This window comes from Ranitomeya variabilis, chromosome 6 (assembly GCF_051348905.1).
Source record: "Ranitomeya variabilis isolate aRanVar5 chromosome 6, aRanVar5.hap1, whole genome shotgun sequence".
Classification (NCBI taxonomy): Eukaryota; Metazoa; Chordata; class Amphibia; order Anura; family Dendrobatidae; genus Ranitomeya; species Ranitomeya variabilis.
In genome coordinates, this window is record NC_135237.1 from 453,333,209 (window position 1) to 453,358,042 (window position 24,834).

Sequence of the window (24,834 nt, forward strand, 5' to 3'; positions counted from 1 at the left end):
CATTCGGTCAACCCCAAAACACTAACTAAAATACTTATACAGCTATGTAGGGGACTTGGCCCCTATAAAAATCATACCTGTAAAATAGATTTTAGTGGTTTAGTTATCATAAATAAAAGATATATTTCATATTCAAATGAGAGAATTTTGGCGCCCCCTTGGCATAGAGAAAGTCTCAGTACGTCCCATTAGTTTTCATAGCAAGCACTACGTCATATTGTGATTCACAGTGCACTTTACAGCAGTGCTCACATAGTGTTAGTACGGTTCTCAATGACTCCTCCTGTCAACAGTACAGTAATGAGAGGCAGCGCAGACAGGAGTCAGCGATGAAACCTGGCAGTGACACACTGAGCTCGGCTGCAGGGTCCGTGCAGAGATGCAGAGCCACTGATTGTCATATATATTGATTGACTGAACTCCATCACTGGTTCTACACCTCTGCATGGAGTGCACTGTCAATCAGGATATGACAATGTATGCAAACTGAGAGGATATAACGGTTCTCTGAGTCCTTTGGCCACGCCAAGGATTAACCACATATTATTTAGATGTTATACAAATACATACCTACATATTGTCATGACCGAAAGTGTTGGCACCCTATAAATTATTCCAGAAAATGCAGCATTTCTCCCAGAAAAGTATTGCAATTACTCATGTTTTGCTATACACTATTATTTTTTTGTGTGTAAAAAAAAGAACAGAGAAAAAAGGCAAATCGGACATAATTTCGAACAAAAATTAAAAAATGGTCAGACAAAATTGTTGGCACCTTTCCATAATTGAGGGTAAACAACTTTGTTTCAAGCATGTGGTGCTCATTCAAACTCACCTGTGACAAGTAACAGTTGTGGGCAATATAAAATCACACCTGAAACCAGATAAAAAGGAGAGAAGTTGACTTAATCTTTGCATTCTGCGTTTCTGAGTGCCACACTAAGCATGGAGATCAGAAAGAGAAGAGCACTGTCTGAGAACTTGAGAACCAAAATTGTTGAAAAATATCAACAATCTCAAGGTTACAAGTCCATCTCCAGAGATCTTGATGTTCCTTTGTCCACTGTGCGCAACATAATCAAGAAGTTTACTACCCATGGCATTGTAGATGACGGCAGAATAACACAGGATAGTCCGGATGGTGGACAAGCAGCCCCAATCAAGTTCCAAAGAAATTCAAGCTGTTCTGCAGGTTCAGGGTGCATCAGTGTAAGCGTGAACTATCCATTGACGTTTGAGTGAAATGAAACACTATGGCAGAGACCCAGGAGAACTCCACTGCTGACACAGAGGCATAAAAAAGCTAGACTGCAGTTTTCCACAATGTACGTGAGTAAGCCAAAGTCGTTCTGGGAAAGCGTCTCATGGACAGATGAGACCAAGATAGAAACTATTGGTAAAGCACATCATTCTACTTTTTACCAAAAACAGAATGAGGCCTACAAAGAAAAGAACACAGTACCTACAAATATGGTGGCATTTAAAAGATGTTTTGAGTTTGCTTTGCTGCCTCTGGCACTGGGTGCCCTGATTGTGTTAAAGGCATCATGAAATCTGAAGATTGCCAAAGGATTTGGGGTGGCAATGTAGTGCCCAGTGTCAGAATCTGGGTTTGCATCCTATGTCATGGGTGTTCCATCAGGACAATGACTCCAAATATACCTCAATAAGCACACAGAAATGGATTGAAACAAAGTGCTGGAAAGTTCTGAAGTAGCCACCAATGAGCCTGGATCTAAATCCCATTGAACACCTGTGGAGAGACCTTAAAATTGCTGTTGGGAGAAGGCGCCCTTCAATATGAGAGACCTGGATCAGTTTGCAAAAGAAGTATGGTCAAAAATTCCAGTTGAGAGGTATAAGAAGCTTGTTGATGGTTATAGGATGCGATTGATTGCAGTTATTTATTCCAAAGGGTGAACAACCAAATATTAAGTTGAGGATGCCAACAATTTTGTCTGTCCAATATTTGGGGTTTTTGCATGAAACGCAGTAAAAATAAACATGTGTATATCAAATCATGTGTAATTGCAATCATTTTCTGGAACAATTTCAAAGGTGCCAATACTTTCGACCATGACGGTGAGTGGTTTAGCTAGCATTCTGGGCAGGGAAAACTCCCTTTAATTTTCCCAACAACCTTATTATAATTAATAAAATAAATCACAGAAGCTACAGTGGGAGAAATAAATACTTGATCCCTTCCTGATTTGGTAAGTTTGCCCACTGACAAAGATATGAACAGTCTATAATTTTAAGGGTAGGTTATTTTTAACATTGAGAGATAGAATATCAAAAATAAAATCCAGAAAATCACATTGTATAAATATATAAATTTATTTGCATTTTGCAGTGAGAAATAAGTATTTGATCCCTCTGGCAAACAAGACTTAATACTTGGTTGCAAAACCCTTGTTGGCAAGCTGAGCAGTCAGATGTTTTTTGGAGTTGATGAGGTTTGCACACATGTCAGGAGGAATTTTTGTCCACTCCTCTTTGCAGATTATCTCTAAATTATTAAGATTTTGAGGCTGTCGCTTGGCAACTCGGAGCTTCATCTCCCGCCATAAGTTTTCTATTAAGGTCTGGAGACTGGCTAGGCCACTCCATGACCTTAATGTGATTCTTTTTGAGCCACTCCTTTGTTGCCTTGGCTGTATAATTTGAGTCATTGTCTTGCTGGAAGACCCAGTCACGACCCATTTTTAATGTCCTCGCAGAGGGAAGGAGGTTGTCACTCAGAATTTTACAGTACATGGCTCCATCCATTCTCCCGTTGATGTGGTGAAGTACTGTTCCCTTAGCAGAGAAACACCCACAAAACATAATGTTTCTACCTCCATGCTTGACTGATGGGGATGGTGTTCTTTGGGTCGTAGGCAGCATTTCTCTTCCTCCAAACACGGCGAGTTGAGTAAATGCCAAAGACCTCAATTTTTGTCTCATCTGTTCACAGCATCTTCTCCCAATCACTCACAGAATCATCCAGGTGTTCATTGGCAAACTTCAGACGTATAAATGCAAATAAATTTATATAATTTATACAATGTGATTTTCTGGATTTTATTTTTGATATTCTATCTCTCAATGTTAAAATTAACCTACCTTTAAAATTATAGACTGTTCATGTCTTTGCCAGTGGGCAAACTTACAAAATCAGCAAGGGATCAAATACTTATTTCCCCCACTGAATCTACTGGACAACATTTATATCTTTTTGCTCATTTGTTTTACACTGTGTTTTGTTTTGATTGCAGCCCATGGGATCAGAGCGGATGGAGATGCGCAAGCGGCAGATGTCAGTGCACCAGGAGACCGTGAGCTCCTCTCAAGCACAGCAGGGAGTTGGGAATAGGGGATCCAATGCCTGTTGCTTCTGTTGGTGCTGTTGTTGCAGCTGCTCTTGGTAAGTACATCTTACCCTTCATATAATAATGCACATGGTGCAGCTATGTGCACGGTCTGTATGGCTCACAATGGCTGTGGCACCATAACAGAGCATCTGTGCAGCACCCCGTAACTTGTTAATGTAATAGTAGATATGGTAACGGCGCCCCTGAGCTTACGTCACCTTACCTAACTAGCTTTATTGTCATGGCAGCTACAAACTAAACTGACTGCAACACACTTATAATGCCAAAGTAGTTACAACCCACTTGTGATGTCACAGTTCACCTGATAAAGACACATTCGTGATGTCACAGTAGTTTGCCTGATGGGAACACCATTGTGATGTCACAGCAGAAGACCTGATTAAAATGCCCATGTGATGTCATAATAGTTTTCCTGACTTAATGGTTGTGATGTTAAATTGCTGTGATATCTTAGCAGTTTATCTGTATGAAACTCATTTGTGATGTCACAGCAACTTACCTAATAGAAAGAAATTAGTGATGTCACATTTTCACATGTTCCTACGACACTGACACTCCAACAAGTGAGGCCACCTGAGCAATAACACCATATGGTGACCTTGATTCATTCTGCTTATGTACTGACAGTAGCACATGTCTCGCAAGCACAGCGCACATGTCACACAAGCACAGCGCACATGTCACACAAGCACAGCGCACATGTATTCCTAAGCAGCAAAAAAAGGACTTAAAAATCCTACAAAACATAGAGGAAAATATAAGCAGAGCAGAGAAGTTTACCTGCCCAGGCCTCCAGACAAATGCACTAGCAGGATGCCGTGGACCCACCTAGCACAGGTCACGCCCCTACTATTAGATTAGGCGGGCTGTCATGCATCCCATGTGAACAGACAACACATTTCACAGAGCCAAATGGGCCCAACTGCATCCTGAAAAATAAAGTGCAAAAAACACACACAAAAATATGTGAGGTATTAGTTGATACTTTGGCCAAAATATGTAAGCTCGTAAACCACGTCAAGGGTCCTAACTAGTGTTGAGCATTCCGATACTGCAAATATCGGGTATCGGCCGATATTCGCTGTATCGGAATTCCGATACCGAGTTCCGATATTTTTGTGATATCGGAATCGGAAGTTCCTATAAGCTCCCAGGCGTGTGCGGTGCGTATGGTTCCCAGGGTCTGGAGGAGAGGAGACTCTCCTTCAGGCCCTGGAATCCATACTCATGTAAAAAATAAAGAATAAAAATAAAAAATATGGATCTACTCACCCTCGGACGGCCCCTGGACCTCAGCGGTGCAACCGGCAGCCTCCGTTCCTAAGAATGCAGTGAGTGTAGGACCTGCGATGACGTCGCGGCTTGTGATTGGTCGCATGTGCGGTCACATGAGCGGTCACACGACCATTCACAAGCCGAAACGTCATCGAAGGTCCTTCACTCTGCATTCTTAGGAACGGAGGCAGACGCTTGCAGCGGTGACAGCCAGGGCTCGTCCGAGGGTGAGTATATCCATATTTTTTATTTTCATTCTTTATTTTTTACATGAATATGGATCCCAGGGCCTGAAGGAGAGTTTCCTCTCCTTCAGACCCTGGGAACCATCCAGGATCACTTCCGATATTTGTGTCCCATTGACTTGTATTGGTATCGGGTATCGGTATCGGCGATATCCGATATTTTTTGGATATCGGCCGATCCAATCCGATACCGATACTTTCAAATATCGGAAGGTATCGCTCAACACTAGTCCTAACGCTTATGAGAGTGTTTTTTGCACTTTATGTTTCAGGATGCAGTTGGGCCCATTTGGCTCTGTGAACTGTCGTGTCTGTTCACATGGGATGCATTCTGGATAGCACTGGACAGCCCGCCTAATCTAATAGTATGCGCGTGACCAATAGGCTGTAAGCCGGATGCTCTGCATCGCCTTTGTGTGAACAGCGCCACAGAGACAGACTTTTTTTTGTGCATTAATATGCCAAGCAACCACCCCCTCCATGGATTGGCAGGTTGTGAGTGGTTGCCTCATCGGCTTTTTTTGCACCTGTGCTAGGTGGGTCCACTGCTTCCTGCTAGTGCATTTGTCTGGAAGACATGTCACACAACTCACACAAAAACAGTACACATGTCACAAACACTTTTCACACATTCCACAAGCACAATGCATATGTCATACAGGTACAGTTCATAAGTTACACAAGCACAATGCATGTCTCACAAGAACAGCACATACAGTACGTATATCACACACGCAGAGGGCACGTGACACAAGTAGAGGGCACATGTCACACAAGCACAGCACAATAGACACTCATCACAGACACACAGGGAACTTCACACAAGTACAGTGCACATGTCACAGAAGCAGAGGCCACATGTAACACAAGCACAGCACACAGGTTACACAAGCAGAGGCCACAGATCAGACAAGTAGAGAGCACACGTCACACAAGGAAAGGGAACATGTTACACAAGCCAAGCGTTCAATTCACAGAAGCAGAGCACATACTTATCACTCGTTAGGCCGGTTTTAGACAAAGTGGGGCCCTGGGCGAAGGTTTAAAGTGGGGTCTCAAATACTAACATATTTTTTACCATCACACAAAAATATTTCTGTTGTATTTACATGCGCTGATTTCAGGCCGCTAATGAGCGCGATCGACATTATTGAAGTCGTTTGACGCATGTTTCCCGGCCTCTGTACACCGGCTGAGGAAGAATGATGGGTACAGATAGTCCTCGATACAGTATAATGCAGGTCCCATATAGTATACTGCAGCCCCCCTCACAGAGTATAATGTAACCCCCCCTCAGAGTATACTGCAGCCCCACTCACAGTATACTGCAGCCCCCTCAGAGTATAATGTAGTCCCCTCAGAGCATGATTCAGCCCCCTCAGAGTATAATGCAGCCCCCACACACAGTATAATGCAGCCCTGCTTCAGAGTATAATGTAGACCCCTCAGAGTATAATACAGCCCCCTCATAGAGTATAATGTAGTCCCCTCATAGAGTATAATGTAGCCCCCCCACAGTATAATGCTGCCCTTTCAGAGTATAATGCAGACCCCTCAGAGTATACTGCAGCCCCCTCAGAGTATAATGTAGTCCCCTCAGAGCATAATGCACCCCCTCAGAGTATAATGCAGCCCCCACACACACAGTATAATGCTGCCCCTTCAGAGTATAATGTAGACCCCTCAGAGTATAATGCAGCCCCTGAGTATAATGCAGCCCCCCTCAAAGTATACTGCAACCTTTTCAGAATATAATGTCCCTTTAAAACATAATGCAGCCCCCTCAGTATAATGCAGCCCCTTCAGAGTATAATGTAGAACCCTCAGAGTATAATACAGCCCCCTCATAAAGTACAATGTAGTCCCCTCATAGAGTATAATGCAGCCCCCCCACACACAGTATAATGCTGCCCCTTCAGAGTATAATGTAGCCCCTTCAGAATATAATGCAGACCCCTCAGAGTATAATGCAGCCTCCCTGACTATGATGCAGCCCCCTTATTGAGTACAATATAGTCCCCTCAGAACATAATGCAGCATCACTCAAAGAGTATAATCCATTCACCCTCAGAGTATAATGCAGCCCCCTCATAGAGTATAATGTTGTCCCCTCAGAGTATAATGCAGCCCCCCACACACAGTATAATGCTGCCCCTTCAGAGTATAATGCAGACCCATCAGAGTATAATGCAGCCCCCTGACTCTAATGCAGACCCATCAGAGTATAATGCAGCCCCCCCTCACAGAGTATAATGTAGTCCCCTCAGAACATAATGCAGCATCACTCAAAGAGTATAATCCAGTCCCCCTCAGAGTATAATACAGCCCCCCTCAGAATATAATACAGCCCCCCTCAGAGTATAATACAGCCCCTCTCAGAGTATAATGCAGCTCCCTCAGATTTTAATGTAGTCCCCTCAGAGTACAATGCAGCCCCTTCAGAGTATAATTCAGCCCCCTCAGAACATAATGCAGCCCCGAGCATAATGCAGCCCTCCACAGAGTATAATATAGTCCCTTCAGAGCACAATGCAGCATCAAAGAGTATAATTCAGCCCCCCTCAGAGTATAATGCAGCCCCCCTCAGTACAATGCATCCCCCTTCAGAGTATACTGTAGTCCCTTCAGAGCATAATGAAGCCCCCCTCAGTATAATGCAGCTCTCCTCAGAGTATAATGCAGCCCCCTCATAGAGTATAATGTAGTCCCCTCAGAGTATAATGCAGTCCCCCTCAGAGTATAATGCAGCCCTCCTTAGAGTGTAATGCAGCCCTCCTCAGAGTATAATGCAGCCCCCTCATAGAGTATAATGTAGACCCCTCAGAGTATAATGCAGCCCCCTCATAGATTATAATGTAGTCCCCTCATAGAGTACAATGCAGCCCCCCCACGCACAGTGTGACGCAGCCCCTTCAGAGTATAATGCAGCCCCCTCAGAGAGTGTAAAGTAGTCCCCTCAGAGCATAATGCAGCATCACTCAGAGTATAATGCTGCCCCCTCAGAGTATAATGCAGCCCCCCTCAGAGTATAATGCAGCCCCCCTCAAAATATACTGCAACCTTTTCAGAATATAATGTCCCTTTAAAACATAATGCAGCCCCCTCAGTATAATGCAGCCCCTTCAGAGTATAATGCTGCCCCCTCAGAGTATAATGCAGCCCCCCTCAGAGTATAATGCAGCCCCCCTCAGAGTATAATGCAGCCCTCCTCAGAGTATAATGTAGTCCCTTCAGAGTATAATGCAGCCCCCTCATAGAGTATAACGTAGTCCCCTCAGAGTATAATGTAGTCCTCTCATAGAGTATAATGCAGCCCCCCACACACAGTATAATGCAGCCCCTTCAGAGTATAATGTAGACCCCTCAGAGTGTAATGCAGCCCCGTCACAGGGTATAATATAGTCCCCTCAGAGTATAATGCAGCGTCCCTCAGAGTATAATGCAGCCCCCTCATAGAGTATAATGTCCCCTCATAGAGTATAATGCAGCCCCTTTAGAGTATAATGTAGACCCCTCTGTATAATGCAGCCCCCTCAGTATAATGCAGCCCCCTCACAGAGTGTAATGTAGTCCCCTAGTTTCCCCTCATAGAGTATAATGCAGCCCCCACACACACAGTATAATGCAGCCCCCCTGAGTATAATGCAGCCCCCTCACAGAGTATAATGCAGCCCCCTTACAGAGTATAATGTCCCTTCAGAGCATAATGCAGCCCCCTCATAGAGTATAACGTAGTCCCCTCAGAGTATAATGTAGTCCTCTCATAGAGTATAATGCAGCCCCCCACACACAGTATAATGCAGCCCCTTCAGAGTACAATGTAGACCCCTCAGAGTATAATGTAGTCCCCTCAGAGTATAATGCAGCGTTCCTCAGAGTATAATGCAGCCCCCTCATAGAGTATAATGTCCCCTCATAGAGTATAAGATAGCCCACACACACAGTATAATGCAGCCCCTTCAAAGTATAATGTAGACCCCTCAGAGTATAATGCAGCCCCCTCAGAGTATAATGCACTCTCCTACACAGACACATAATATAATGCAGCCTCACGAACACACAGTATAATGCAGCCCCCCCACAGTTTAATGCAGCCCCCTTCACTCACAGTATAATCCCCTACACACAATATAGTGCAGCCCCCGCACACAGTATAGTGCAGCCCCCCACATACACAGTATACTGCAGTCCCCACACAAAGTATAATGCAGCCCCCACACCACACACAGTATAATGCAGCGCACCCCCACACACAGTATAATGCAGCCCCCCACACAAAAACACACAGTATAATGCAGCCCCCCAGAATATAAAGCAGTCCCCTCAGAGTATAATGCAGCCCCACACACAGTATAATGCAGTCCCCCCACACATAGTATAATTCAGCCCCCCTACAAACACACACACACAGTATAGTACAGCCCCCCACACCACACACAGTATAATGCAGCCCGCCCCCATCCACATACAGTATAATGTAGCCCACCCCAACACACAGTATAAAGCAGCCCCCCACAAAAGCACACAGTATAATGCAGCCCCCTGATTATAAAGCAGTCCCTTCAGAGTATAATGCAGCCCCACACACAGTATAATGCAGTCCTCCCACACACAGTATAATTCAGCCCCCCCCTACAAACACACACACACAGTATAGTGCAGCCCCCCTCACACATAGTATAATGCAGTCCCCCCACACACAGTATAGTGCAGCCGCCCCACATACACAGTATAATGGTCCCCCCACACAAAGTATAGTGCAGCAGACACACACACACTACTTACCTCTTCTCCTCGTTCCCCACTGCTCTGGCTTCTGTAGAGCATCTCAGTTCCCCTGCTGGCACATGCTGAGACAGAGGCAGACGGGGAGTGATGGGAGAGGGAGCGTCATCTGACGCTCTCTCCTCCATCACTGCTTCCAACTATATCGGCAAGTATGATACCAATAAGTGGAATGCGGGGGAGGGGGCGGCGCCGGTCCCTTTTACTCATGGAGCCCACAGCGGCCGCGTGGTGTGCCACTATTAGCGGCACACCACTGGCTGGGGGCCCCTGGAGACGCGGGAGCACTATGGCAGCTGCCTGGTCTGCCTGCCCCTAACGCCGGCCCTGCCTCTATGACTGAAAGATGGAGGCTGCCGGGATGAATAAAGTTCATTTCCTCCCGGCCGTGGGACTTTCAGTGCCGGGCAGCTTTAGCATACTATTAAACTGCGGATTAACCCCATATCTGCAGGTTAATAGTGTTTGTTGGAGGTTCAGATTTTTTTTTATGTATCACATGTCATTACTGGGTTATAGGAGCATTTTAGTTTTTTCCCCCATCCATTGCTAATGTGTGTGCATTAACATTCTTACCCATCATTGTGTCCTGACATTTCCAGCGCTGCTCCACTCCTCTGCTGCATCCTGTGACCACAGTTGTGGTTTGCTGGTACACACAGCAGATTCTTACTTCCTTTCTTAATGTAACTCCATGAAGGCCTTGTTCTGAGCCTCATAGATTTACATTGAGAAAGGACACGTTGTAGGTGCCGGCAGCTCAAAACTGAGGTCACAGGAGAGGACTGGAGCACGACAAAGCATACACACATTACTGAGGGGTAATAAAAAACATGTACATATAGCTGATATGCACGTTGTATGTATTTTACATTGTGCTGTACCCGCAGACAGATTAAGAGCCTGGGACACAGAACCGCTGGCACTTTGTCACAAGCAATTTTTCTGCAAATGCCAACTTGTTTTTTGTAATGTCCTCTGTAGAACTGGTAATATATTTTCCTTTATAAGCGGAGAGTATAAATAAGGTATATTAATGATTATATTTCTATTACTTTTTACTCTACGTATTTATGGGGCATTTAATTAACATCAATCATGCTAATCAGACAGACGGCAAATTAAATATCTCAACATGTCTTCTAAGAAATAAGGTCTATATTGTCATGTACGTACAACTGCTCGCCGACCTAAATGTCACTCGCCCGTATGGAAATATTTGATTTTTAAATGTGTAAAATCCCAAAGTGCCCCATATATACATAATATACAGCCATATGTATATAGACATACCAGGAATATCAGAAATCATGCGACAAATATGAGCCAATGAATATTTCATTACAACGTTTTTATAGAAGTCATGATATAAAAAATCCTCCTGTAAAGACTGAGTAAGTAATGTCATGCGTCAGTAAAATACCAGCCGTGCATAGTGTTCCTTTCACTCAGAACTTAATCAGAGAATCTACAATGTGGCTCTAACATGTTGTCCACTATATAGCCCCTATATAACTGAAGTTTTGGATGGCTTCACACTGTCATACTGTCGGACTCATGGCTGGCTGTATTTAGGATAGTGAGCCAATAGTTCCGTACTAAAGAGCCAAAGGTATTCCGTCTGTTGCAGCATGGACCCCCAATATGGCATGGACCCCAATATGGCATCACGTTCTCCCAGAGAAAGAATCTTTCTTAAGGGAGAATATCTACAAAAAGCAGATACAGAGCAACATGCCTCATTGTTTCTTTTCTTAGGCCAGAGCTTGTGTCACACGACAGGAAGACCGCAGTGTCGCAGTGCAACGACTTTGCATTTTCTGATTGTCGGAGGGGTCACCATGGCACGACTGTTCAAAAGATGATTTCTAATTGAAAGTTGCAATCAACTTTGCCTCCATAAAAATAGGAAAAAAAGAAAAAGCATAAAAATTGAGCTCAGTTTAAATGCAGCACATAAACGCATGTTCACTTTGGCCATAAAGCACACAGAACCTACTACAAGCCCTCTAGCTGTAACAGGGGTCACTGCCTCACATGAGATGCGTGTGCCATCTTCTGCAACTTGAGTGTTTTGAAAGCCAAATCGCATCTCTAAAATAGTCATGTGATGTATCGCAGACAAGTGCACTAATGTGTAGCCCCAGCCTAATTCCTTATAAATTTATGAGAATCTCTACAACATGCAATGATAATGTGATCATCAATATGGCCATACACATGAGGCAGCTGTCGGATGACTGCACCATACACATGGGACTTGGTTCGGTCCAGTGTTCATTTATATTCAACAGGGAGAGGGGAGAAATCTGGTGACAGACACTTCTGGCATATTGTTATCATCCGCGAAAACAATAAAATCAGGCATTGAATTATCAAATGCCCAATTTTACTCTCCCCGGACAATATCTATCGGTAGAGTCAGGAAGCTGACATACACATGAGACGGTGATGCTGGTTTGGTTCACTGTCTTCTACCGTGTGAGGGGCCTTCACAAGCAATTACTTCTATACAGAGAGAGTTATGAGAGGGACTGACCAGCGGACCTTTGTGAGACAGATCTCAGAGGACACCCCAGGAATATGGGGAAAGATAAACTGTCCTACAGTCTATTTGTGTCCAACAGTGGAGGTAAAACAATCCTAGAGCACAAACAGCTCATCCGAGAGAATCAGAGCTCACTATGATCACAATCTGATCAAACTATGATCGGAGTTTGATCAGAGCGTTATTTACATAATTGGCCCAATGAGAGCATATACACTGGTGTGACCCTAGCCTTAGACTGAGGGTAGGTTTTAGACAAGGTTGTAGATAGAACATAGGCTATACAGCTACTTTGAGGCCGCAAAAATGAGGACAAACTGAAGTTGGATGCATTTTTTCCCTATTGGGTAGTGAGATTTGTGTTAGTAGTGAAGAGGAACGACAATATTATCCTCAACAAGCTCCAAATCCTTGGAAAAAGGTTATTATTTTCATCGGGACTCTTCTTTTTATATGTGCCCCCTCATTTTAAAATAAAGCCATCATGTAATACATGTAAAGGGAACCTGTCACCCCCAAAATCGAAGATGAGCTAAGCCCATCAGCATCAGGGGCTTATCTACAGCATTCTGTAATGCTGCAGATAAGCCCCCGATGTATCCTGAAAGATGAGAAAAAGAGGTTAGATTATACTCACCTGGGGGGGCAGTCCGATCCGATGGGTGTCGCGGTCCGGTCCGGGGCCTCCTAGAGGATGACGTCTTCTTCTTGTCTTCACACTGCGGCTCCGGTGCAGGCGTGCAAAGTACTGCAGTGCGCAGGCGCCGGGAAAGGTCAGAGAGGCCCGGCGCCTGCGCATTGCAGTACTTTGCTCTGCCCTCAACAGGGCAGACAAAGTACACCTGAGCCGCAGCACAAATACAAGATTACGCTCACAGATTCCCTTTAAATTAATAGCCTAAAATTTCCAAGCCTGTGCATTGAAAGGTGAGTCCTGCCACATATCATCAGGCCATGAATTTAGTAGCAAATGGCTAAGTTCAGATACAGTTCTTGGCCTTTTTTCACAGAATATGAATGATAGCACCAAAACTTTTCCTCCACTCATGGTTAGTGGTTGGGTGAAGCCATTTATTGTCAAACTCTACTTTTTTTCTCTTTTTAAATCATAATGACAACCCAAAACATCCAAATTACCCTGATCAAAAGTTCACATACCGTAGTGATTTTGGTCTGATACCATAAAACTAAATAGCAAAGCCACTAAAGACTCAAAGTCTCCAAAAATTCAATTTAAAACAGCAGAAAAAAAGGCAGCAACACTTACCTGCCCAGATCTTGGAACAAATGCACTGCAGGGTGCAGCCAGCCCATAAAGCAAGATGTTAGCAACACAAGAGCTAAATACCAGATGAACAGCCACTCTCCACCTACCCATTCCTGGAGGGGGTGACTGCCCAGTATACAACTGCACAATAAAGGCCCACATAGGGCGTTGTTCACACAAGGGTACTGCATAGTGTCTGGTTCAGTGCAGTGCATTTGTTCCAAGATCTGGGCAGGTAAGTGTTGCCTTTTTTTCTGCTGTTTTAAATTGAATTTTTGGAGACCTTGAGTCTTTAGCGGCTTTGCTATTTAGTTTAGTGTAGGACTCGTAAGCGTGGGGACCCTTGGCGTGGGTTACGAGCTTACGTATTTTGGCCAAAATATCAACCAATACCTCACTATTTTTGTATATTTTTTGCACTATATTTTTCGGGGTGCAGCCAAGCCCAAACATGTTCGGTCTCGCATGAGGGGTGTTCGCACTGGGATGCATTGAAAGTGTGCTGGCCAGCCCGCCTAATCAAAAAATAGGGGCGTGACTAATAGGCTGTGAACCAGACACTATACAGTATCCTTGTGTGAACAACGCCCTATGTGGGCCTTCATTGTGCAATTGTATACTGGGCAGTCACCCCCTCCAGGAATGGGTAGGTGGAGAGTGGCTGTTGATCTGGTATTTTGCACTTGTGTTGCTAACATCTTGCTTTATGGTCTGGCTGCACCCTGTAGTGCATTTGTTCAAAGATCTGGGCAGGTAAATGTTGCTGCCTTTTTTTCTGCTGTTTTAAAATGGCCTGATAACATGCACAGAAGTTGACACAAATGGGTTTGAATGACTACTAAAGGTAACATCCTCACCTGTGACCTGTTTGCTTGTAATCAGTGTATGTGCATAGAAGCTGAGTGAGTTTCCCGGATCCAGACAGATTCTTGCATCTTTCATCCAGCCACTGACATTTCTGGATTGTGAGTCATAGGGAAAGCAAAAGAATTGTCAATGGATCTACGGGAAAAGGTAGTTGAACTGTATAAAACAGGAAAGGGATACAAAAAGATATCCAAAGAATTGATAATGCCAGTCAGCAGCATTCAAACTGTGATTAACAGATGGAAAATCAAGGGGTCTGTAAAAACAAAACCATGGTTAGGTAGACCAACAAAAATTTCATCCACAACTGCCAGGAAAATTGTTCGAGATGCAAAGAAAAACCCACAAATAACATCAGCTGAAATACTGGATTCTCTGAAAACTAGCGATGTGGCTGTTTCAAGATGCACAATAAGGAGGCACTTGAAGAAAAATGGGTTGCATGGTCGAGTCGCCAGAAGAAAGCTATTACTGTGCAAATGCCACAAAGTATCTTGCCTACATTATGCAAAACAGGACAGAGACAAGCCTCTAAACTTCTGGACAACTTAATTTGGAGTGATGAGACCAAAATTGAACTTTTTGGCCACAACCATAAACATTACATTTGGAGAGAGGTCAACAAGGCCCTATGATGAAAGGAACACCATTCCTACTGTAAAGCACGGAGGTGGATCGCTGATGTTTTGGGGATGTGTGAGCTACAAAGGCACAGGAAACTTGGTCAAAGTTGAAGGAAAAATGAATGCAGCTTGTTATCAGCAAATACTGAAGGCAAATTTGCACTCATCAGCCCGGAAGCTGCTCATGGGACATACTTGGACGTTCCAACATGACAACAATCCAAAACACAAGGCGAAGTCGACCGGTCTTTGGCTACAGCAGAACAAAGTGAAGGTTCTGGAGTGGCCAACTCAGTCTCCTGACCTCAATATCATTGAGCCACTCTGGTGAGATCTCAAGTGCGCAGTTCATGCTAGACAGCCCAGAAATGTACAGGAACTGGAGGCTTTTTGCCAAGAAGAGTGGGCAGTTTTACCATTTAAGAAAATAAAGAACCTCATCCACAACTACCACAAAAGACTTCAAGCTGTCATTGATGTTAGAGGGGGTAGGTAATACACGATAATAAGAAATGAGGTATGCAAACTTTTGATCAGAGTCATTTGGATGTTTTGGGTTGTCATGATATAAAAAGAGAAAACACAGTAGTTTGACAATAAATGGCTTCACCCAACCACTAACCATGAGTGGAGACAAAGTTTTGGTGTTATCATTCATATTCTCTGAAAAAAGGCCAAGAAAGCAAAAATTCTGCAGGGGTATGTAAACTTTTGAGCACAACTGTATATTCATGCAAAATGTTTATGACTTTTTTACTGCCTCTAAACTAATGTATTATTACATAAGATTATACATGCTGTGTAAAAGTTCATGATTAACCCTTTATGATTAATCATCTATGTCCACAGTCTCACAGTCAGGAATCAGGAAGATGAGAGGACCAGAAGGTCTTCTAATGAAATCAGAGGTGCTGGCATACCAAACTGTGAAGAAAGGCAAGTAGCTAGTTTTACTTTTTCGTATACAGGCTGAGACATCAATAATTTTGTGAGAAGGTTCTAGTACTACTATTTTTGACACCTATCCCTACATGACCATGGATACAGTATAAAAGCTGTCAACCAGTTAGTGACTCCACCTCCAGTACTCTTACACCCAGGAGCAGGCTCAGTTCCCGTTGCTGTGACTCCGCCTCCAGGACTATTACGTCCAGGAGCAGGCTCAGCTCCCCAGTGCAGGCAGCATGCTTTACGTGACCTGCATTTTCTAAATTGCAGTCTACCGATGCACAATATGAACTAATTCTGAACTAAGTTGTATACTAGCGCATAGTGAAGGAAAATTCCAGTCATTGTCTGATTTGTTGAGCCTCGTAAATCAGTGCCAGGCTTGTTTCTATACTGTCTTAAGTCATGAGTGGACAAATAAATGGTACCATAGAGGAATAAGGAGGTCTGCCCCCTGTCTTAGACCTCCTTGACACATCCATGTCTCCGGTACAAGTGGTATCTGTTTTTTCATGGTTGCCACATGTACACATTATAACCTCTGATGCTTCGCACATGTCCGTGTTTTCCTGGCAGCACGGATGACAGGAGCCAATACAAGTCTATGGGTACGTAAAATCATGTACAGTACACAATGGCATCTGTGTGCTGTACTTAGTTTAGCAGAAGCTTTATAATGGATTTATTTCTTTATCTGTACCAGAAAAACACTGATGGTAAAAACAGACACATGGATGACACACTTATGGCACCGGTGCCAGTTTTTCACGCTCGTGTTTTATACAGACGTATAAAGTGGTAGTGGTAAAAGCTGCAAAATGACTGCTACAGATTGTGGTCATATTGTGCTTTTTAGTAGTCGTGAAATTGGGAAAAAGTCACTTTTTTTTTTTCAATGAGTATATAGACCCTAATACCTGCCATAACATCTCACATGATAAACTTGCGGGCTGGAATGTCTGTCTTTCTAGAAAAAAATTAACACTTTTGTTTCATCCTGTATAATTTTGTAGCGACCTAGTGAATGTAGGATGCCATAAGGCACATATACGTGAAGGGGTTGTCTGGGACTAATATATTGTTGACCTGTTTCTAGGATAGACCATCAGTGTCAGATCAAAAGGGTCAAATACCCAGTTCCCCCACTGATTGGCTGTAATCTGCTCTGGCGGAGGCCGAGAATGTGGTTCAATATGTTGTTTAGTTGCCGCTCTTAGATACTGCATCTTTTCTCCCATTTGCTTGAGTATGGTATGAAGTTCAGTACCCAGGAGTGGCCACTAGACAATGTACGAAGCCACTTTGTTTTGTACACTATGTATATCTGGCCGCCAACGAAGCTGATAACATCTGATCGGTGCCTGGTGTCAAACTCCATCAATCTAACATTGATGACCTATTCCGAGGAACGCAATAGGATAGTCCTGGACAACCTTTTTGATCCATGGGCATTTCATCTGTGGAAGAAGGTGGGTAATGGAAGTACCAGTAATCTCCAATCCATATGACTACCTTAAAGAATTGACCAATAAAAGTAATGAAAGGCGTTTTTCTGACACAAAAGTACAACGCCTGCTTTCTTCCAGTAGAAATAAATCTTGACTTCATCTTCTCTTTAGTCCAACTCCTACTCTTGAAGATGTGTACTCTTGGGGTCAGTCTTTCGACAAACTTATGAACACTCCTGCTGGGAGAAATGCCTTCCGTGAGTTTCTCAGAACTGAGTTCAGCGAAGAGAACATGCTTTTCTGGATGGCTTGTGAGGATCTCAAAAAAGAAGCCAACAAAAATGTGATAGAAGAGAAGGCCCGGCTAATATACGAGGACTACATCTCCATTTTATCTCCAAAAGAGGTATATTGAACTGATGTTTTACACTCGTCTTTTTTTTTTTACCTCTCCTAATCTACATTGTGCCTGCCTTTTTACATAACCATATCTGCCACCATTCCTGACACACGCAATATATTCTGGTGTAGAACAGTGTTTCTCAACTCCAGCCTTTACGTACCGCATGTACAGACAGGCATACTCACGTGTTCTCTCTATGGCGTATCTGCCATATGTGACCTGTTGGGGTACTAAAAGAGGTTTTCCAAAAATATATCGTTTTTTTACTTCACAGACCGGCCAAGGTTGAAAATGAGAAACTGAATGGCACTCCTCCTCCATGATAAAACATATCAATAATGAGAGGAGGCAGAAGAAGAGTGCCAGTGCTGGAGCAGTGGTGGGCGAGTAACATTCAGTTTGTTTGTTTTTTTACCCTTGGCAGGTGTGAGGAGTAAAAAACAAAATATTTGAGGGAAAATCTTCTGAAAGGACGGAGTTGAGTAACACTGATGTCTGGTGTAGAAATTGAGCAGCGTCACAAACTCACCAAAAGCTCATCATGGTAAGTAGCCTCAGGGCTCGCTGACATGAGAGTATGACATGGCCGAGTATCATCCGATATTATATGGCATAGCACTCGGCTCCAAGCTATACTGTAGGCCGTGCACCGCACCTGTGCTCCGATGCTCTCATGTGAGAGTCACAGCTCACTAAGATGAGACACTCTGCTCAGACTGACAGAGAGCGTCATCAGCATAATCAGACCCATCTCTCGCATGAGAAAATGTACGTCCATGTGACCCCTGGCCTAAAAGCCTGGCATGCACCATTCCCCACACACCCAAAGGCAAACTAAATGTTAGTCTAATTAAAGTGGTATGGTATGGACAAGCTGCTCGTGTAGCTAATTAATTGGATGCCATCTTATAGCATAAAACCGTCTATTTTTTTCACACATACCACAGGTACTCATTATAGTCTATGGTGATCTTCACATTTCCGCTTTTTCCCGGTATCACGGATGACAAGGGTCAATACAAGTCTATGGTTCAGTGAAAAACATGTACAGCACTCGGATAGCATCAGTGTGTCAGTGTACAGTCCGTGTGCTGTACGTGTTTAACATTGCAAAGTATAGGAGCTTTGTAATTTAGTTTTTTCTTTATCCATACCGGAAAAACACTGATGACACACTGACGCACTGGTACTGTTTTTTCTGGAACCAGTTTTATACGGACGTGTGAAGGGGGCCTCAGGCAGACCTCTAAGTTGCGTTGTGGCCTTACTGTACTTTCATATGACAGGCTCCATTACAAGGTATATATTTGTTGGGGAGAATAGCTCCACACAGAGTCCGATATCACATGATCTGATTTTTGCCTTGTTACATTGACATAGGTTCTGACCGAAATAGATCATAGCGTATCTCTTCGGACTCCATTTGCTATATTCCCTCTGGAAACATTTCTTCTAGGGGAGGATACATGGACCTCGAAGCCATGATGCCTCTGTGCACTGCTGCACTGGCTCTCCCCAAATGTGCCCATAAATGTTTCACCAGGGTCTACATAAAGTTGAACGGTTCCTCTATGGGGAATATTCTGCAGCTTGCAAACATATCGGTGTAATCTCCGAAGATGCGACAGATGTATCTCCTACTGATGGATAAACAAGCCATCCGTCCTGACATATGGACAGGATCACATATGGAACAGTCTTGGGACTGAGATAAATACTATTATTAACTTTCCAACATTTCAGCTACAACAGATAAAACAGAGTAGAATTTACCACTATGACATTGTGAAGATGTATCGTGTCCAGAGACCGTTCTGTGGCTATAAACAACGGTAAGACATTTACGACGATCTCCATGTGAGATCCCCAAGGGGCGAATCTGAAGGCCTGGTGAGAAAGAGAATAATTATTCTGAAAACATTCTGACCTTTCAGGTATTATATTCTCAGACAATAAAAGATGGAATGATTAGCAGTAATCGAGAGACGAGAACAGAGCTGTCAATCACCAGAGTTACTTACGGTAAATGACTTGTGTATATAGAGATTGCGGCTTATTATGGCTCAGCATGCCGCTTCTCTGCTCACAGTACGGGGGGACCAGTCAGGGGTCTTCTGCTTTGTGAAAAGGTTGCAGTGACGAGGAATTTAAAAAAAAATCCACTTTTTATTTTTTCAGGTCAGCTTGGATTCCAGGGTGCGAGAAGTCATCAACAGGAACATGTTGGAACCCTCACAACACACGTTTGACGATGCCCAGCTCCAGATTTACACCTTAATGCACAGAGACTCTTACCCACGTTTCATGAACTCTGTAATCTATAAAACCCTACTTCAGACCTTATCGGAAAATACCGCCGAGTCTTAGTTTTGTTAATGTTTTGTCTTCTTTTTTTATTATTATTTTTATTGTCATTTTTATTTATTTAAAATAAACGGAAAAATGGGTACTACACCTGGCAGGGAGGTTCGCGCTACCATGAAGTTCACCTGAAAATTCTTCTCAGGCTTATTTTAATATGGACTATGTTACATTGTCTCCAGCTGTGGGCTCATCGCCGTGCCTGTTGCAGCTTGTGATCAATTTTAGTGATATTTAAAAAAAAAAAAAAAAAAGACGATGGAAACCTTTTGAAATTATATAATATATATAGTAGTTGTATTTTTACAACAGTAATTAGTATATATTCAGAGACAACTGTTACCCTGGTGGAAGTGCCTTGATGTATTTATGTCTATTTCCTAGGACTAGATTGGACTATTACACTACGACAATGTATATGATGTAAAATTCGATCTGTCTATAAAGGAGGGTACTTCCACTTGTCTTCGGGGATATATGTTTTGTGTGTATGCTATGCTTATATATATATATATATATATATATATATATATATATATATATATATACCGTATATAGCTATGCATATGTACTTACACACAGCAACAAAAAAAGTGTGCCGACGTGAACAATTTGCATTGTCATGGAACAAATCTGGCTTTTTGTTGAAGGCCAGCATTTCCAATATTATCGTGTGAATGATTTGAAGGGTTTTGGATAAATATTTCCTTTTCTTCGTTTGCATTGGGAGAATTAAAGAAATATATGGACATTCACCGACGACAACAATCCTACGCTGTAATAAAGCACAATAGTTTTATCCAAACAGTGGTGATTTTTTCCCTACAATAATCCACATTAAATATCACAATGAAAATGGAGATATATACCAGAAAATTACCGCACACTCAGAGCTGGTATGATGCAAAAATTATAACATGAGTTTATTGTGTTAACAAACAAAGTTACCACCCAAAGGTACGTGCAGATAGAAACCCAACGTTTATAGCTGTATAGAGCGGCGCTCCCGCGCCCTGCTAGAGGTGGCCACCTCTAGCAGGGCGCGGGAGCGCCGCTCTATACAGCTACCCAGGAGGATTACAGGCCCACCACTGAAATTGAGGCCCCCGCACCAAGCAATCAACACCTACATATGACCTCTATACCCCTTCCTCAGGCTTTATTAAGTGACTATATGCTAAGGGATCCTTCCTCCTGCCCTACTTCTGCCACCTTTATTTATCTAATCAGGAACCAAGTAACCCCATGAATAAGACCCAGGAGGGTCGAAACGTTGGGTTTCTATCTGCACGTACCTTTGGGTGACAACTTTGTTTGTTAACACAATAAACTCATGTTATAATTTTTGCATCATACCAGCTCTGAGTGTGCGCTAATTTTCTGGTATATGACTATTTGGACCTCATGGTCTGTTTTACCAGCACCTCCTCGTTTTCGACCTGAGTGCACACCATTACTCCCTTACAATGAAAATGGAGTTCATTCTGCTGGTGCCATGTTGTACATAGTTACGTAGGTTGAAAAAAAACCTAGGCCCATCAAGTTCAACCTTTCTCCACCAATTATACATTTTGTCACGAATTTAAATATAACTCACAATGTTTTGTGTATCGAGGAACTCATTCAGACCTTTTTTTGTAAAAGCTGTTACAGTATCCACCATTACTGCCTCTTGTGGTTGGCGTTCCACAGTCTGACTGCTGTAAATGTGAAGGACTCTTTTCTTTGATGCACTGAAAATACGTAAATGTTAAAAACTGACTCATTTCTCCCAAAACTATATATCTACTCTGCTCCTCCGGCTCAACATGGTGCCTGCAGATTGGACGCCATCGTTATGATGACCGGAGCAGTAGTCACGAGATATCTGAATGGCTCAGAACAGTACAAGCATCTCAGTGACAACAGCAGCCATGGATGCAATGAAAATGAGAAATACCCAGTAATTCAATTTCCATAAACTCCACAATGGCACTGACAGAAGAAAAAGTTAACATTGAAGCAGCCAAAATAATATGGTGGAAAGAAGCCATTGTGGAGGTTACAGAAAATCCAATTACCAGTTCAGAGTAGTGATGAGCGAAAGAAGGAATAACAAAGAATAAACCAGGGTATGGGACTGCTGCCGATAAGACTCTATGGCCAAAGGTCAAGTTCTGATTATCAACAGCTGGATGTAATGTTTGTGGAAAATCAGGTAATTTAGCCCCCCCCCCCACACACACAAAGAGGAGCAAGACAAATCTTCCTGATAGAAGGGGAAGGGGAAAGTTTCTCAGCCCAAGAGGTGGTGACAGGTCCAAGAGTGGATCTTCAAGAGGAGACCACGCAACCAGCTACCACAATAGAAAAGAACACGTCTGGCTGCATTGAGCATGTTTTCTGCGATATGTTGGAAGTGACATTTTGATACTACCTAGGGGAAAAATGGGAAAATGATGAGGAGAATAATCATTTAATTAAGGAAGGACATGTATGGGCAAATCTAAGAAAAAATCTGGAGCTCATCAACTGTTTTTGCTGTAGTCATAGCCGCAAGAATCAAGGCAGAAAGATCAAAAGACAGCGCCTCACAAACGGTGAAAGATCAATCTTACATTTTGTTCTGCCTCTTGTGGCGACATTTCGGTCAGGGGACCTTTTTCAAGCAAAAACCGAAATGTCGCCACAAGAGGCAGAATAAAATGTAAGATTGAACTTTCACCGTTTGTGAGGCGCTGTCTTGATCTTTCTGATATGGAATACGCTCTGGGATGGACTCCACTGTTTTGACGTGCACTTTTTCTCCTTAAAGGACATGGTTATTTTGTGGGGTGTGGTTTAACTTTTTTTGTTTAGACATAGCAAGATTCAAGGCAGACATACAGGACCGGAGTTTGTATATATATGTCTGTGGAGAATATCTTCACAGAGTGGATCAAAAAGGTTTCCGTCAGTTTATAGTCCAAGATAAGAGCTTATTGCTGTGAGCTAAACTCGAAAATTGGTGGGCACACTGGCAATGCTTTATAATAACAAAATTAATTATACACCTGACGAGTCGATGCTGGCATGGTTATCTCACAGTAACCCATAGGGAAAACACTCATTTTCACATTGCAAAGTCAGTAACGGTGGTGCTCAGCTTCACAAAGACGATCAATACTTGTATACTTGTAGTACATTCCAACGAAGACAAGCGGCAGCAATCACCATTGAGGTGTCCGTGTCCGGTAAGGATTATTCAGCCATGGGTTTAACAGAGGCACAAAGTTAGAAAACACCTGTTTCATGTGCATTCACGCTTCTTCCAGCCCCGACGTGAGGTGGTAAACCACCTCTTCAAATAGTTAAAATTACCATATTTAAGAAACTATATCTAAAAGTTAAAGGTGTTGTCCAGTCTTCTGAATCAATAATTATATGGGTAATATTCCTATTCTCAAATTTTGTACTAGAAAAATGGTGATCCTTTGTTATCTAGAATGGCTTTGATAAAATATATAATTTCATCTAGGCCAGGCATGTTAAACTCAAATACACAGGGGGCCAAATTTAACAACGTGCACAAAGTCTAGGGCCAACCTTGATATTTACTAAATAAAAACTACAATTGAGGACGTTTTTCTTTATCATCAAATATAACAACCTTTTCATATGGAAACAAACAAAAAGGGGTTGTACCACAAACAAAGTAAATTTTAAATAATAGATCTTAGATTAAAATAAACACAATCACAAATGGGGAATATTGGAATAATATAATATGGTATGTAAGGGCAGTAAAAGTATTACCGCTGCTGTGCCCGATCTTCCGGCTAGTGATGGAGCCTCCGGCTCTGCTTCCGGATCCTGGCGCGCTGTCCTCACTCGGCCCCGCTGTGCTCTTCCCTGGCTCTCGCTCTGCAGGAAGATCCCGGCATCTGCGAATGCACCCTGGGATCCTTAGAAGGCACGCGCACCTTTGCAGTTCTTTTTACCCTTGCATGCCCGGACCCCGAAATCCCCTACAGCATATCCGGGTAAGGCATACAATATTGCAGGCTGCCTCCTCCTCCAGGAGGTGCCTGGTTGTCATATAGCCTTCCACTAGTGTCTCAGGCCAGTACTTTCTTCCTCGTGCTCTGTGCTCTGTATGCTTGTGCCCTGTACGCGGTCCTGTACATTGCACTGCACGCTCGTACCCTGTGCACTGTCTTGCCAGTATCCTGCACATTCGTTACATTGTGCGCTGCCCTGGTCCCATATTCCTCTTCCCTCTAACATTCTCTCCGCAGTTACCTCCCGCCTCAGCGCTCCTGTAGTTCTGTCCAGACGTCCAAATCGAGTGTCTGCTGCTCCTGGCTCTATATCCCTGGTTCCTGTACTACTGTCCACCATCCTCCCATGGTTTCTCCTTATTTCTTGCCTCACTTACTATCTGAGCCACCCCTCTTGGTATCGGCCACTGTGGTCTAGTGACCACTGGCCTTGCCCCTGACGGTCCCTATATAGGGGTCGGTCTCCACTAGGTCAGCTCTCCCAGGGGTAGGTCTGTTCCACGGTCCAGAGGGTCCACTCTAGGTACTCCTCCCCAAGTGGTGTCACAGTACAACCCCGCCAATACAGCATTTTCCGCCCAGAAGGAACTGGCTCACTTGCGCGATAATCAGCAGCGCATTATGATGTTTATGCAGACTATGGAGTCTCGTCTGACCTCATTACAGGCCGC

At 43.3% G+C, this 24,834-nt stretch overlaps 1 protein-coding gene across 2 annotated transcripts in view; it reads left to right on the forward strand.

Moving 5' to 3' along the window:
- RGS20 (regulator of G protein signaling 20) overlaps positions 1-20,949 on the forward strand; it is a 215,289-nt gene extending 194,340 nt beyond the window's left edge. For both annotated transcript variants that reach the window (XM_077267727.1, XM_077267728.1), the window contains exons 2-5: positions 3,258-3,406; positions 15,834-15,920; positions 17,552-17,786; positions 19,962-20,949. In XM_077267727.1, the coding sequence (XP_077123842.1) occupies positions 3,258-3,406; positions 15,834-15,920; positions 17,552-17,786; positions 19,962-20,150 (660 nt within the window). In that variant the 3' untranslated portion in view covers positions 20,151-20,949. The remainder of the gene's footprint in view (positions 1-3,257; positions 3,407-15,833; positions 15,921-17,551; positions 17,787-19,961) is intronic.
- Positions 20,950-24,834: the final 3,885 nt, after the last annotated feature.